Genomic DNA, 16,266 nt, shown 5'->3' on the forward strand with positions numbered 1-16,266 from the left:
TCCTTCTGTCTATGTGTTGCTTTTATTGGTCAATGAATAAAGAACTGGATTGGCCTATAGCATGGGACCAGGAAGGCAGAGTCAGAGAGAGATGCCATGGAGCCACCGCTGGAGATAGACATGCTGAAACTTGGCTGGTAGGCCACAACCTTGAGGTGATATACAGATTAATAGAAATGGGTTAAATTAAGATGTAAGAATTAGCCAACAAGAAGCTAGAGCTAATGGGCCAAGCAGTGTTTTAATTAATGTATGGTTTTCTAAGTGGTTATTTCCATGGAAGAAGGGTGTGAAGTTTCTTCAGCCTGAATCCCTCAGTCATGGCTGGTCCTGGGGAGGACAACCAGGGAATAGGGAGAGATGCTTTCTTGGCTTAGCAACCTAGGGTATAGCTTTTCCTGTGGACTCCCCAGGGTCAACCTTGTGCTGTGATTCCAGGCTTGTGAAGTTCTACCCCCTCTTCTATGTCTGGCCTACACAAATCCAGACAGACCCTGGGAATCCAGGGAAACTGCACACCTCTCTTCTATAAATGGCTTCCAGAGGTTTGGTTAGGCCTTGGCGGGCCACTCCTGAGAAGTGGTGCCCTCCTCCTCTGCAGCTGGCCTCCATAGTGCCAGACAGGCTTTGGAGAGCCAGCAAACCCTCCCATAAGGCTAACTGCCCGTGGACTGACCATGCCCTGGGGTGCCAGGCCAAAGTATCTCTGCCCCTGCTTTTATGACTGGCCTCAACAGGACCTGCAAGTCTATACAAGCTGCATACAATATTCCAAGGCCAATCTTCCAGAGTCCTACCTGCCTGGAGAAAGGGTACCCATTCTTTCATGTCCTGTCTCCTCAGGAACAGACAGACTATGGAGAGATAAGTAGGGAAGCTGCGCCCCACTCTTCCCCAGCTGTCCTTCACAGGGTCACACAGGCCCTGGGGACCAACGTCAGGGAATCTGTGCCCCAATCTTCCACAACTGGCCTCTCCTAGACAGGCCAGGCACTAGGGAGCCATGTGTGGAAAGCTGTGCCTTCTCTTCCATTACTAGCCTCTCCTGGGTTGGACAGCCTTGGGATGTCAGACAGGAAACTGCCCAATCTTCTATGGCTGGTTTGTGCCCCCTCTCTATTATTGGCCTCACCTGGACTGGCAAGTCCATGGAAGGTGCCACCCCTCTTCCACAGCTAGCCTTCAAAGGGTATGCCAGGGCAGGGAAGGGATGTCTCTTTTCCCATGGCATACCTCTCTTGGGATGAACAGGTCCTGGAGAGCAGGCTGAGATCCACAGCTGGCCTCTGCTGAACCAGACAAGTCTTGGTGATCCAGGGAATCTATACCACCTCTTCCACAGGTAGTTTGACCAGGGCCTGCCAGGCCAGGGAAAGTGTGCCCCATCATTGATGGCTGACCTTTCCAGGAAGGATAGGCCCTGGGAGGTCAGACTGGGGAAAATGCTTAGCCCTCTTCCACATTTGGCCTCCAAAGGATGAGGCAGTGCCTGGAGAGTCAGTCCAGGGTTGTTGCCCAACCCCTCTTCTATGACTAGGGCCTGACAGTTCTTGGGGAACCAAGCTGGGGAAGATCCACCATTCTCCTTTATATCTGGTCTCTGCATTGCCAGAAAAGTCTTGGGGATCCAGAACGGGGAAGCTGTGCCCCCCTTCTTCCACAACTTGCCTCAACAGATTAGGGCAGGCCCTGGGGAGACAGGCTGGGGACAGTGTTTATCCGTATCCCAAGGCCAGGGTATCACTGGCCCAAGTTAGGCCAATCATGGAAGTGGGAATGCAGAATCATCTGCCTGCCACCCCAGGACTGGCCCTGTCCTGGAAAGGCCAGATATGGACAGGGTTGTGGCATTTACCTGGCCTGGATTCCCTGGTTCTATCCAGCCCTGTGCAGGCCAGCCATGGAAGCAATTCCTCTGTCCCACCTCTCCAGGTATGGTATAACCCTTTGAACACCAGGTATGGAAGAGGAGAGTTCAGGAAACCTGTACTGGCTCCACAGGGTCCGTGAGAACTTGCACATGCCAGCCATAAAAAGCGGGTTGTTTCTTCTGTATCCAGATTCCCTGCTGCATGGTATGTCCTGGTTATGCTGGCTGGTGCAAAGGTGGGTACAGCTTTCCTAGTCTGACTCCCCAGGGCATGATCTGGCCTTGGGAATACCATCCCTAGAAGAGAGGGACACAGCTTCCCTGGCTTATATAACCAGGGAATGTTAGGCTCTGGGGAAGTCAGACATGGAAGAGGTAGCTGCTCTAACCTTGCCTGGCTCCCCAGGGTCTGTCCTGGCTAGGGGAGGCCAATTGTTGAAGAAGGGGTACAGCTTCCATGGCCTGGCATGCCCTGGGGAGTCTATCCTTATAAGAGGTAGCACAGATTCCCTGGACGGAATCCCCAGGGCCTGTCTTGTACTGTATAGGCCAGCCCTAGAAGACAGTGACACACGTTTATAGGCCTGGGTCCTCAGGTTCTGTGCAAACATGCAGAAGCCAGCTGAGGAAGAGGAGGCACAGATTTCCCTTATTGGCTTCCCAGGAACTCTCTGACTCTGTGGAGGCAAGTTGTGGAAGATGGGCATGCTACTTACATGGCTTGCCTCCTCAGAACCTATCCTGTCGTGGGAAGAGGTGTCACAACATCCACTGCTTTGCCTACCCCGAGGAAGTCAGTCACGGAATGTGGGCATCTTCCTTCACTTGGCTTCCCTGGGACTCTCCAGCCCTGTATAGGCCATCTGTGGAGGCACTGACACAGCTTCCATGGAGTGGCTCCCCTAGGCTGGCCAAGCACTGCATAGGCCAACCCTGGAATAGAGGGTATGTAGCTTCCCTGGCCTGGATCCCATGAGAATGTCTGAGCCTAGATAGGCCAGACATGAATAAGGGGGCACAGTTTTTCTGGCCTGGGTACGCAAGGCATTGCTGGCCCTGGGAGGCCAACCAGGGAATAGAGGGGGTACATCTTTCCAGGCCTGGCTCCTTAGTACATGGCTACCTTTGGAGAGTATAGGGGTAGAGGAGGCAAAGCTTCCTCAACCTGGATCCACAGTGCATGGCCAGCCCCGGGGAGTCAGCTGTGGAAGAGGCAAGGACAGTTTCAGAACCTGGCTTCCCAGTGGAAGGCTAGTGCTGGGAAAAAAGGGACCACAATTTTCTGACCTGTCTCTCTAGAGCATTGTCAGTGGTGGGGAGGATAACCATGGATAAGCAGGTGCAACATCTCCATCTTGGCTGTCTATGGACTGTCCTGTCTATGGGAGGTTAGTTGTCAAAGAGGGTGCACAGATTCCTGGTCTTGCAGTCCCTGGGGAAGTTCTTACAGAGGGCAGCCAGGGAATAGTGGGCTGCAAATTCTCTGCCCAGGATCACCAGGGCCCTGCTGGTCCTTTGGAGGCCAGCCAGGAAATGGGGCAGGGTGTGGCTTCCTCAGCCTGGCTACCCAGGACTGGTCCAATCACGCAAGGCCAGCAGTGGAATAGGGTGGCAAAACTTCCCTGGTTTGGCTCACCAGGGTCTGGATGGCCATGGAGTAGGGGAGTGCAGTGCCCACTACCCTGCCTCACCAGTGACTGTCCTGTCATGCATAGGCCAGCACGTTTCCCCTGAATCGCACAGCCTGGTCTGATCATTCGTATAAGAATGGGTACAGGCCAGCCATGGAAGTGAGAGCACAGCTTACTCAGCATGGAACCACAGAGTGTGGCTGGAAGAGGCCGTCACAAATGTCTGGGCCTTGATTTCCACAGCATGTGTGGCATAGGCAAGATGCGAAGGAGGTGCAACTTCCCTGCCCTAGTTTCACAAGATTTATCTCTTCCTGGCAAAGGGAGGTGCATCTGCCATGGTCTGTCTCCACAGGGCCTGTCCTGCTCTGGGTAAGTCAGCAATGGAAGAAGGAGGAGCAGCACCCACAGTTCAGCACTCCGGGTAATGTTAGGCCCTGGGGAGTCCAACAAAAGATGAGTGGGTACAGTTTCAAAGTCTCAATTCCAAGAGCATGACTAGGACCTAGAGAGGCCAGTCGTGGTAAAGAGGGACGTGGCATAAATGGTCTGGTAGCACAGGGAATGGTTGGACCTGAGGAAGCCATTCGTGGACTAGTGCAGTGCAGATTCTCATCCCTGACTTTTCAGAGCCCATCCTGTCTTGAGGAGGTCAGGCATGGAAAAGGGGGCACAGCTTTCAAGGCCTTGCATCCCAGACATGGTTGTCCCAGGGGCTCATAGATATGGAAGAGGAGCACAGCTTCCCCTGCCTGTTACCCAAGGTACTTTGGGGCCCTGGGCTAGCCAGTCATGTAAGAGGATGGATCAGTGTCCCTGTCTGGGCCCCCAGGAACTTTCCAGCCATGTGGTGGTCAGGTGAGGAAGATGGGGGCACAGCATCCCTGACCTGGCTTCCCATGGCCTGTCAGGTCCTGCAGAAGTCATCTGTGAAAGAGGGGGTTGCAGCTTCCTGGTCCTGGCTCCCATGGTCCTATCTGGTCATTTTGAAATCAGCAGTATATGAGGGATTGCAGCAAATCCTGTCTCCCCAGGACCTGTCTGACTGAGTAGAAGCCAGCTGTGGAACAGGGAAGTGCAGTGTGCCTGGCCTGCAAGTTTAGGGACTGTCTGTCTGGGATAGATAAGTCATGAAAAGGGGGAGCTTAGGGTCCCTGACATGTTTCCCCAGGGCCTGTCCAACACTGTGTAATCCAGCTGGGGAATGAGGGGCGTAGCGTCACCAGCCGGGGAATGAGGGGTGTAGCGTCACCAGCTGGGGAATGAGGGGTGTAGCGTCACCAGCCGGGGAATGAGGGGTGTAGTGTCACCAGCCTGGGAATGAGGGGTGTAGCGTCACCAGCCTGCTCCTCATTCGTCTTCCCTGTTCCTCCTACTTTTTATAATAGGCAATGGATTGTTTAATTTTCCTGGTGAAACTTTCTCCACAGTGATTGGAAATGACTGAAACTTGTTTGACTTGGGGGCATGTGATTTATTGAGTTGCCTTGTCTGTCTTTTGTTGACCTAATTTCATTGGTCGAATGTCCGTCTTTGCTATAACTCCTACATATACCAGAAGGCTAAGTCCTGTTACTCTTGCCATTCCTAGAGGGGACAGTATTCCCCAGAATTTCTTGTCTGCAGTCTCTTCTTAGATATTTTGGTGGATGACAGTGGTTTTGATGTCTCTGGCATAAGGGGATACTGTTGTAGAATCTGCAGTGAATAAGGCAGATGCCCTAGAGAGTCTTGAGCAGGTGGTGAAGTTTCTATAATCCCATGGGTAGATGGTATTTCTAGAGTGCTATGCGTAGATGGTGCTGTTTCTAGTGTCCCCTGTGAAGATTCAGATAGTCCAAGATCTCCTAGATCAGATAATGATAATGACTGTCCTAAATAAAGGCCCGTGGTCTAAACAAGTGCTTGAAGCCTCTTCAGATGACAAGGAAGTATCTGGAGACCCTTGCGCAGATGGTGAATGTCCAAGAGATTCTTGTGCTGATTTGGACAATCCTAGAGCCCCTTGTGCAGACAATGCATTTCCTGAATAGATTTTCTGCAGTTTCACCTGAAGACATTTCCTATAAACTTTTGTCTGTTAGTGAAGGTCTAATAGGCCCCATTTAAGATGAGGCAGATTTCACAAACCATTGGTCAGATAGAGAAATTCCAGAGCTTTGTGGGAAACTGTTGGTGATCTCGGTATCACTTGGTCACTTATGGAGGGGCCCACTTCACCTTTGGCAGATGTTGAAAGTCTCAGTGCCTCTAGGATAGATGTCAGTTTCAGAGACCTTGAGATAGATTTTAAAGTACTATAAACCTCTTCAGAAGATGGCAAAGGTTCTGACATCTCTAAAGCAAACTGGGAAGTACCCAGAAGCTGTTCCAAAGAGCAGTTACTATAGACCCTTGGGCAGATGATGGTGTTTTTCTAGCACCTTGTGTAGTCATGTTCCTAAAGTATCTTTTAAAGATTGAGCAAGTCCACAATCTCGTGGAGTAAATGATGAATGTGCTAAAGCCTCTTGAGCTAAAAAAATTCCTCTTGGGAAGATGTGGACATTTCTGGAGACTCTTGATCAGATTTTGAATGTCCTACAAACTCTTGTGCTGATATGCAAGTTCTAAGAGCCCTTTGCACGGACAATAAATGTTTTTTTTAATGTTTTCTTTTAGTTTTATTACTTTAAAAAATTCCAATCCAAATTCCCACTCCTTTCCCTCCTCCCACTCCTTCCACCCACTTTCCTACCACTCCCCCTCCAATCCTATGAGAGGGTACCTTGCCCTGTGGAAAGTCCCTCCCTACTACATCTAGATTGAGCAAGGTGTACATCCAATGAGAATAGGATCTCAAAAAGCCAGTACATGCAGTAGAGACAAATCCCAGTGCCACTGCCAGTGGCCCCTCAGTCTGCCCCAACTGTCAACCACATTCAGAGGGACTAATTTGATCCCATGCTCTTTCACTCCCAGTCCAGTTGGAGTTGGTGAGCTCCCATTGGCTCAGGCAAACAGTCCCAGTAGGTGAACCCCTCATGGTCTTGACTTCCTTGTTGATATTCTCATTCCTTCCACTCTTCAACTGGACTTTAGGAACTCAGTCCAGTGCTCCAATGTGGTTCTCTGCCTCTGTTTCCATCTGTTGTTGGACGAAGGTTCTATGGTGATATTTAAGATAATCATCAGTCTGACTACAGGGCAAGGCCAGTTCAGGAACCCTCTCCACTATTGCTTAGGGTCCTAACTGGGGTCATCCTTGCAGATTCCTGGGAACTTCTCTAGAGCCAGGTTTCTTGCTAACCTTATAATGGCTCCCTCAATCAAAATATCTCTTGCCTTGCTCACATATCTGTCCTTCCTCTTGACTATCCCATTCCCTTAAGTTCTCCTCAACCCTCTTTCTCTCCTTCCTACTACTCCCCAGCCCCATGCTTCCAATTTTGTCAGGCGATCTTGCCTGTTTCCAATTCCCAGGTGGGTCTATATATGTTTTTCCTTGGATTCACCCCAGTTTCTCAAGGACCATGAACCATAGGCTCAATGTCCTTTGTTTATGGCTAGTATTCCCTTATGAGTGAGCACATATTGTATTTATTTTGGGGGGATTTGGGTTACCTCATTTAAAATAGTGTTTTCTAATTCCATCCATTTTCATGCAAAATTCAAGATGTCATTGTTTATTACTGCTGAGTAGTACTCTAATGTATAGATGTGCCACGCTTTATCCATTCTTCAGTAGAGGGGCATCTAGATTGTCTCCAGGCTCTGACTATTACAAATAATGCTGCTAGGAACATAGTTGAACAAATGCTTTTGTAGTATGATTGAACATCTTTTGGGTATATTCCAAAGAGTGGTATTGCTGAATCCTAAGGTAGGCTGATTCCCAATTTTCTAAGAAACCGCCACACTGGTTTCCAAACTGGTTGCACAAGTTTGTATTCCCACCAGCAATGGATGAGTGTTCATTCCCCTTACTCCACATCCTCTTCAGCATAAGCTATTATTAGTTTTTGATCTTAGCCATTCTGACAGGTGTAAGATGGTGTCTCAGAGTTGTTTTGATTTGCATTTACCTGATAGCTAAGGATGTTGAACATTTCCTTAAGTATCTTTTGGCAATTTGAAATTCTCTTGAGAATTCTGTTTAGTTCAGTACACCATTTTTTAATTGCATCATTTAGAACTTTAACATCTAATTTTTTGAGTTCTTTATATATTTTGGAGATCAGTCCCCTGTCAGATGCAGGGTTGGTGATCTACTCAGTAGGCTGCCCTTTTGTCTTATTGACTGTGTCCTTTGCTTTACAGAAGCTTCTCATTTTCAGGAGGTCCCATTTATTCATTGTTGCTCTTATTGTCTGTGCTACAGGGGTTATATGTAGGAAGTGGTTTCCTGTGCCCATGCATTGCAGGCTACTTCCCATTTTCTCTTCTTTCTGGTTCATTGTGGTCAGACCTTATATTGAGGTCTTTAATCCGTTTGGACTTCATTTGTGCATGGGGATAGATATGGATCTATTTTCATCCTTCTACATGTTGACATCCAGTTATGCCAGCACCATTTGTTGAAGATGCTTTTTTCCATTGAACAACTTTAGCTTCTTTGTCAAAAAATCAGGTGTTCATAGGTTTGTGGATTAATATCCGGGTCTTCGATTCCATTGGTCAACATCTGTTTTTATGCCAATACCAAGCTGTTTTCATCACTGTAGCTCTGTAATAGAGCTTGATGTCAGGGATGTTAATGCCTCAGGCAGTTTCTTTATTGTACGAGATTGTTTTGGCTATCCTGGGTTTTTTGTTTTTCCATATAAAGTTGATTATTGTTCTGTGAAGGTCTGTGAAGAATTGTGTTGGGATTTTGATGGGGATTGCATTGAATCTACAGACTGCTTTTGGTAGGATTGCCATTTTTATTATGTTGATCCTACTGACCCAAGAGCATGGCAGATTGCTGGCCCATGTGACCATGTGAACTGTGTCCTATGTGGCACTATCATGTGTCCGCGTGGACACTGTCCCATATGCACACAGCTGTGTGGAGGATGTGGGAGAGGTGGCCACATGACATTTGTGGTCCACGTGGTCACACAAGCCATTATCCACATAGTCACATGATAGTGCCACAAGGGCCACAGTCCACACCGACACACAGAACAGTACCCACCAGGACACATAACAGCGCCACATGGGACACAGTCCACACAGACACACACAGAGGATCCCATGATGAACTCGGGCACGTGGGAGGCACAGAAAAATTCCATGTCAAATAAATAGCAGTTTATGAAATAAGTCTGTCCACAAAGACCCACATGTGGCCGCCTGGGCCAGTCCTATCATGTCAAGTGACCATGCAGGCAGGGCGGGGCAGCAGTCATCGGCCTCCAGTGTCACGTGACCATGCGGGCAGGGCAGCAACAGGCAATCTTCGGTGTCTCCCATGTCATGTGGTCTTCCCAGTCACACCTGGTCCCTGTCCACACATGCATACAGGTCCACATTCCCCGATGGGGCGAGTGTCTGGACGATCGACCTCTGGGCCAGCGGGGACCACAGGGTGCTCAGTTTCTGCTCCACGGGGCTGAGCTCAGAGGGGAGACTGTGGGGAGGCGACAGGGTCAGGGCTGTGGGCAGGGCTTGGGTGTCGGGTGGGAGCTGAGGAGCCCAGTCACCCGCTGTTCCTGGAAGTCTCCTGGCAGGGTGCAGGGGCTCCCAAGACAAGAGTCATGCCCTGGGCCCGAGACACGTGATACAGACACCACATGCTGCTGGGCACCACGTCACTGGAGCAACACCAAGGACAGCCAGTCACACATACTCACCCCTTGTCCAGCCGAACCCTGCCCATGCCCATGCATCCACCTGAAACCCGTTCACAACCATCACCTGGTGCCCACCCAAGAACCCCATGCCCACACCCATCATCAGACATCTACCCAAGCCCATGTGCTCACCCATCATCCCACAGGTCCCCAGCCACCTCCTCAGTCACGAGGAAGTCATACTCCTCCGCCGCATACTTCTCCCAGTCTGAGAGCTCAGGCCCATCGGGGTCGCTCTCCTGCAAGGTGCAAGAGAGTCCGTGAGATATGGAGGAGTGTGGGGGTTCACGCGGGAACACAAGGGGGACACAGGACACGCACCCGCAGCAGGGACGCCTGCTCTCGCTGCTCGTAGTCCAGGTACTTGTCCACATTGAAAAACGTGTCGAAGAACACGTGGGCGAGCTTGCAGCGCTTCAGGTCAGGCAGCGTGATCTTCCCTGCGGGGTGGGTGGGCCGTGGGGTGACGGGAGCGGGAGGGTGGGGCTGTGGTGTCTCAGGGGAAGGAAGGTGGGGCCACGGAGTGACAGGGGGAGGGGCAGTGGGGATGTGGAGGTCATGAGGTTCATGACTGGGTTTCACGGAAAGGTGGGAGGAAGTAGCCCCGTGGGAGGCGTGGCCACACAGCACGAATCCGAGCCATGTAGAGGGATCAGTCCATGTGGAAAGCCACCCACACATATCCTGCTCGCCCAGGACCACACAGACACGTGAGGGTTGACCACATGTTGTGGGAGTCACAGCCATGAGGAACGACACATAGCCACTCATGTGGCAGTCACCCAGGATCACACAGACACAGGAGGGGTGACCAAGTGTGACAGGTTCACAGCCTCGGGGAATGACACCCAGCCACAAGTGTGGTACTCACCTGGGATCACACAGACACAGGAGAGGAGACCATGAATGACAGGGTTATGCCCACGGAGCACAGAACCCAATCACGCGCATCACACTCACCTGGGATCCGTGGCTGCACCAGGTCCAGCATCTGGCACATGCAGTCCTCTAAAGGCAGCGGCTCGATGGCCCGGGCGTCCAAGCGCTGCATCTGCTCCTTGTAGAAATACTCAAGCTCATACAGGGAGAGCACGCCATCACCGTCCAAGTCCATGCAGCGGAACCAGTATTCAATGCTGTGGGGAGTAGGGGGGCCATGTCAGCCTGGACACGGACAAGGGACACGGCAACAGGAACACAAACAATACATGCAGCCACGGTTTATTGACATGGAACAGGGTTCCCATACACACGGACATGTGGGCCCACGGCACGAGACGTGCAGCAACCCTCAATGGGGCACAGGGTGACAAGCACATGCACTGCACATAGGTCACGGGTATAGGACACAAGGGTCCCACAGGCCACGGAGGAACCCACATGGGGCTACGCCCACCTAGTTGGAGTCTTCTTGTCCTCTTCGGAAAGCAAGAACCACACAAAGTCTGCATAGCTGATCTTCCCATCCTTCTGCACCTTTCGGTCTCTGGGGGGGGGGGGGTAGGCACGACAGGAGCCTCACGTGGGTGTGGGGTCACAGCTGGTGGAGCGGCCACGCCCACCCAGTGATAGCAATGTGAGATAAGGGGCCACGCCCACCTATGAGTGGCATCACAGTTCACACACTCCCAGTGACAGCATCATGCGGCCATGCCCACATCCCAGCAACATCACAGCCCAGTGGCCACACCCAAACCCCTGATGTCACAACTTTGATCATGTGACGGAGACCATGGGCACTGCCGCCCACACCGAGGGACCCACCTGCTGCTCCCCTACACCCTTCTTCACCACACACATACCGCGTCACGGCACCTGAGAAGATCCTGTCAATCATCCGGGAGGAGATGGCTGTGGGAGAAAGCAGGCAGGTCTGGAGGGTCACGGCTGGTGACTGACAGGCCTGGGTCAGCCACGCCCCTGTACTGCAGGCCTTGCCCCATCCAATGCCCCACCCCCACTCAGCCCCAATGCAGTAGCTGGCCCTCCTCCACAGCTGACTGGTCGCCTTGGCACATTAGGTTCTGTGTGCCCACCTGCAGGTCCCCCCCACATACTCAAGCCCCTCCCATTCAGGCCCCGCCCAAACCCCCAGGCCTCATCCTCTTCCCCCTCACCGTGGTCTTGCTCGTCCACCTGCAGACCCCATAACCATACAAAGCCCGTCCCACTCAAGCCCCGCCCACACCCCAGACTCAGAACCACCCGAAGACACTCCCACCCAGGTCCCACCCCATCTGAAGCTCCTCCCACCCAGGTCCAGCCCCTCCCATCCCGCCCCTCACCATGGTCTGAGTGGCGACCCAGGTCCCGCGCGTCCACCTGCAGGTCATGGTCCGTGTCCAGCTCCCAGAACTTGCAGTAGATGACGTAGAAATGTTCATAGGAGAAGAACTCAGTCAGCTGGTTGATGTCAGGCTCTACCTCCAGCAACGCCACGTTCTGGGGATGTATGGGTGAGGTCACGGGAGGCCCCACCCACTGGCTCCAGGCCCCGCCCACTGGCTCCAGGCCCTGCCCCCACCTGTAGGAAGCTGCTCCTCCGCAGCTCGGTGCACGTGATCCGACCTGACCACGACCTGTTAACAGTGTAGAAAATCCTCTGGATGACCTGCGGGTTGAGGGTTCAGTGTGGGGTCAGGGAGTCAGCACAGGGGTCAGGGAGTCATGGGGTCGGTCTGGGGGTCAGGGTGGGGGTTATGGTGTCTGTGCGGGGTGGCGGTGTTGGCACGGAGTCATGGCTATGTGACTCTCCATGGTGACGTACTTTGAATGACAGCCAATGTTAGGCCCGTCCACCAACCCCACAGTGATGATCATGACGAGGGGGGTCACGGGGATCATGCAGTCATGGCCATTACTCACCGTGGTGATGTAGCGGGAATGGAACTCAGGCGCCTCCTTCAGGAAAGACAGGCCAGGATGCGTGTTCACCACGTCCTGGGGAACACGGAGGGGCCCTGACGGTTGGGGGAGGGACCGTGTGCGTGTGCATTTGTCAGTCCGTGTCTGTGTCAGTCTGCATGTCCGTTGGTCCTTGTGTCCCTCCGTGTCTGTGTCCGTGTGCAAATCTCCCTCTCTGGGTCTGTTTGCCTGTCCTTCCACTTCTATGCCCGTCTATCTGCGTGCCCATCTGTCCGTATGTGCATGTCTGTGTGTGCCTGGGTAACTGTGTGCCTGCCTGTCTGTCTGTCCACGTTCCTGTCCATGTGTTCACCTGTCCACACATCTGTGTTCCCCGGTCCCCCGCACCTGCAGCAGTGGCACAAAATCCTCCTGCACCAGCCCCTCGCTCCCCGGCGCCATCAGCAGCTGCACGAACCTGGCGGCCTCGTCGTGGCACGTGAGGAGAATCCTGGGGGGCACGCCCAACCCGACGATGTCACACGCCCACCCCGCTTCCAGATGTGACCATGAACCTCGCCGCACTCCCTTCACAACGAATGTGTGCAGGGACATGGATCCTGGCCACGCCCCCGCCAATGATGTCACCAGCCCTACTCCCGGCCAAGCCCCCTGCTTCCAGTCACGCCCATTCCGACCATGTCACCCACCCACTTCCAGCCAAGCTCTCCCACTCACTTCCTCCACATGACCACAAACTTGTGCACGGACACGGAGCCCGTGCGCTCCCCGCCCGCACTGTAGAACAGTGGCCCCTTCCAGTAGAGTGGGCAGCCGCAGGCCTGGGGGGGTGGAGAGCAGGAGGCTCGGTGGGTGGGGCTGGCAGGAGGGGTAGGGTTGTCAAGGTGTGGGGTTGGAGGGAGGGGCAACTTTCCCATCCATGGCCAGTACCCGTGGCCTCCATCCCCACCCTGGTCATTCATCCCATGTCCCTTGCCATGGCATATCCCGTGGTCCCCATGCACCCCCAACACCCACCTTGGCCACACGACCCATGTCCTCTACGGTGGCCCGCTCCTGCGGGAACTCTGCGAAGACTCGCTTGATACGGTTAAGGACAGCGTCCACGTCTAGTGTCTCTGGCGGTCGCCCATGTGGGAAGTAGAAAGCGGGGATGCAGCGACTGGAGGCCGGTGGGGGCGGGTCCTCCTGGGGAGGCTGCACCTGGGGGTCAGGGGTCATGGTAAGCACAGGGTGAGCACACACGAGCAGGGGGTGAGCACAGGGTGAACGTGTGTACAGGTGTCTGCACGTGTGAACACGTCTGCAGGCATGTCCGGCATGTCCCCGGGGTCCCCGTCCTGTGCACTCACCTTCCTGTGTCCCGGGCTCCTGCAGGAGGCACGCACAGGGCGGGAGCAGGCGAGGGGCAGCACACAGGTGACATCAGGTGGCTCCGGTCTGTAGCGGGTGACGTCAGGGGGTGTTCCCGGGCCCCCTCGGGTGACGTCATCGTTCCCTGGCGCGTCCCGGATGCGGCGCAGGCCGTCGTGCAGCGCGCGCTGGGTGTTGGGGTCGCTGAGCCAGCGTAGGAAGAGCTCGTCCACCTTCCGCTTGAGGACGGGCTGCAGCGGCGGCATGACGGGCGGAAGTGCGCGTGGACGGACCGGGAGAGAAACGAACACGCGGACCGGAAAAGCGGACGGACGGGGACAGCGGTAGCAGAAGCGCAGACACGCCTGCTGCGTCGCTTCAGGACGGGCGCGTCCGCAGCGCGGGAGAACTACGTCATCACAGCGGGAATACAGAGGATTGCGTCATCACGGCGCGCCGGCCCACAACATGGCGCGCCCTGGGGGCGGTGACTGACGCGCGGACACGCCCCCAGTGTAATGCCGGTTCAGAACTGTCTCGTCTGCGGCGCCGGCCATTTTGGTATGCGTCATCAGAACGCGCCGACTGTTTCCATGGCGACGGCGTACGCGCGATCACGCCTGCTGTGCGAGCAGGCTTCAAACCAGGCGCTCCGGGCAAGGCGTTGTCCGTAGAGCCATGCGTCATCTCCCCCGCGCCGCCCACCTGGCGTGCACGTCATCAGTAGCCGTCATCCGCGTCCACAGACTCATGCGTCATCTCTGCGCCATCCACCTAGCGGGTCGTCTTCATAAAGGTCTAGAGAGTAATATAAGTCATAGAAGCGAGGTCTTTTTCCCTCCCAAGGCGATCACTCTGCCTTCCAAAGAAAACTGCTGCTTACAGCTTCTGGAAAATACACATCGGTGCAAACAAACATGCATCTCAATTTATAAACTGCATCTCCCAGTCTTTTTTATAGAGAAGAAGATGCATTCAGCGTCAACGCTGCACTTTCTTATTTGACATTATGTCTCTGAACATTTTCCCATATCCAAGCACACAGATCTCCTTAACCACGACAGGACTTATTGTAGCCTCCAACACTATGTACTTTCTAGCCATTTTCTAAGTTAAAGTCCACCACGGGCATCTTCATAATTACATCCACATCTGTACAGGCTTGCTACAGAGTGAGTTCAGGGGATGAGAACAGCTGCTGCATTTAAAAATCTGTTATTTGTGGCCAAGTTATACAAGGTAAGCACGTATCCAGCCTGTGAGATATAAATAGCCCCCGGCTCTGAGGACTCAGACTTACTAAGTGGCATTTATCTGTTGAAATTCTAAGGCGTCAATAGAAAGGATGGCTGCTTTCTAATGATCAGAACTAGCCAGACTGTCGCGGTTTGGCTCTTCCTCACTCCGTGTAACAATCACTCAGCCAGAAAGGTCAGTTTTAATGTCTTTCCGCAGTTCCTGTAAAATAAAAAGTCACATAATACATTCCTTCTAGGACTTCGGATTGGAAGAAGTCTGAAAGTTTTTCTGCATTATATATCACTTTTACTTTAGCTTCTAAAGCGATCAAAATTACAATAGTCTCACTTATACTTTAATGGTCTAATTGTATCTTATATTGTGAAGACCTGAAATCTATTTGGGAAGTTGGTAATCCGTAATGAGTGAAATATAAATGACCTTAGGTTAATAAGGAATTCAAGCAACACGACTAAGGCAAGGAGAGGCGACGGAGAGCACTTCTGTCCCCTTCCCACTGAACACATGTTGATTCTCATTAAGCTTCACAATTATACTTTGCTGAAAACGAAGTAGAAGACTTGCAAACCATACAGTTGAGAGCAGACTAGGGTAGATGACACACATAGTGTTCCCCTAGACAAACACACATCTAGAGGAAAGGAGACTTGAGGCCTGGAGAGGGGAACTGACTTCCCTGAGGCCACCGCTCTAGGACATTACGGAAACAGAACTAGGATGTGGATTGCTTGAGGTCCAGGCCAAGGTGCTCGCTCATCGCATAACACGTGTGCCAAGATTCCACATGTGAGCAACGGGCATCCTAATCATGGATCCCACCAGCCATCATTAAAAGAGAAAATGCATATCACAGGGATACCTGGTGGCCCTCTGGGGACTTTGTATTGAGTTTTACAGGCCATAAATAACTGTTATGGTGGACAGTGATTTGGGGATACCAAATTATCACTTTGTTCTCCCAAACCCAGTAGACCCCTTAGAACTAGACTGAATATTCCCACATTTTTGTTTAATTCCTTGTATTGCCATTGGCAGCAAAGACTCCACCCTTGTCCGGCTCGGGTCCCGAAAGCCTTGGTCTGGATGTAGACACCCCCAGAACAATGAGCAGGTATGTTTATTTATAAACAACGTGGGCTCAGAGTTTTGTCATTAGTGCACAGGCAGACCAACAGAACCTTCGCACCCGACATGTCTCTGCTGTGCCTTGTCCAGGATGTGACTCCAGGCCTCTCCCACCACAGCTGGGACACCACCTGTGTGGGTTAGAAAGAAATGGCCCCGAAGGCGCATAGGGAGTGGCAGATTAGGAGGTGTGGCCTTGTTGTAGTAGATATGGCCTCGTTGGAGGAAGGATTTGAGGTCTCAGATGCTCAAGTCAGGCCTAGTGTGGCATTCTCCCTTCCTACCATCTGCTGATCCAGACGCAGGCCTCTCAGCTACCTCTCCAGCATCATGTCTGCCTGTGTGC

At 52.7% G+C, this 16,266-nt stretch overlaps 1 protein-coding gene across 2 annotated transcripts; it reads right to left on the minus strand.

The window, feature by feature from the left end:
* Positions 1-8,422: 8,422 nt before the first annotated feature.
* Positions 8,423-13,939, minus strand: Ppp2r3b (protein phosphatase 2 regulatory subunit B''beta). 2 transcript variants are annotated; one of them, XM_057770877.1, is made up of 13 exons: positions 13,535-13,939; positions 13,200-13,385; positions 12,900-13,003; positions 12,570-12,672; positions 12,183-12,257; positions 11,842-11,928; positions 11,603-11,759; positions 11,120-11,168; positions 10,714-10,803; positions 10,278-10,453; positions 9,639-9,757; positions 9,450-9,556; positions 8,423-9,094 (listed from the first exon to the last, which is right to left on the minus strand). In XM_057770877.1, the coding sequence occupies exons 1-13, from the start codon at positions 13,799-13,801 to the stop codon at positions 8,956-8,958; spliced, it is 1,659 nt and encodes a 552-aa protein (XP_057626860.1). In that variant the 5' UTR covers positions 13,802-13,939; the 3' UTR covers positions 8,423-8,955. The 2 variants fall into 2 exon arrangements, with proteins under 2 accessions (XP_057626860.1, XP_057626861.1); XM_057770878.1 differs by lacking the exon at positions 8,423-9,094 and adding an exon at positions 9,108-9,357.
* Between the last annotated feature and the right edge of the window lie 2,327 nt (positions 13,940-16,266).

Source organism: Chionomys nivalis, chromosome 5 (assembly GCF_950005125.1).
Source record: "Chionomys nivalis chromosome 5, mChiNiv1.1, whole genome shotgun sequence".
Lineage (NCBI taxonomy): Eukaryota > Metazoa > Chordata > Mammalia > Rodentia > Cricetidae > Chionomys > Chionomys nivalis.

Coding starts and splice junctions, on each gene's coding strand:
- Ppp2r3b (XM_057770877.1), bottom strand. CDS start 13,801: ATGCCGCCGCTGCAGCCCGTCCTCAAGCGGAAGGTGGACGAGCTCTTC. Junction 11,760..11,841: donor GGAGGAGCAGCTTCCTACAG/GTGGGGGCAGGG, acceptor ATACATCCCCAG/AACGTGGCGTTGCTGGAGGT. Junction 9,557..9,638: donor AGCAGGCGTCCCTGCTGCGG/GTGCGTGTCCTG, acceptor TGCACCTTGCAG/GAGAGCGACCCCGATGGGCC.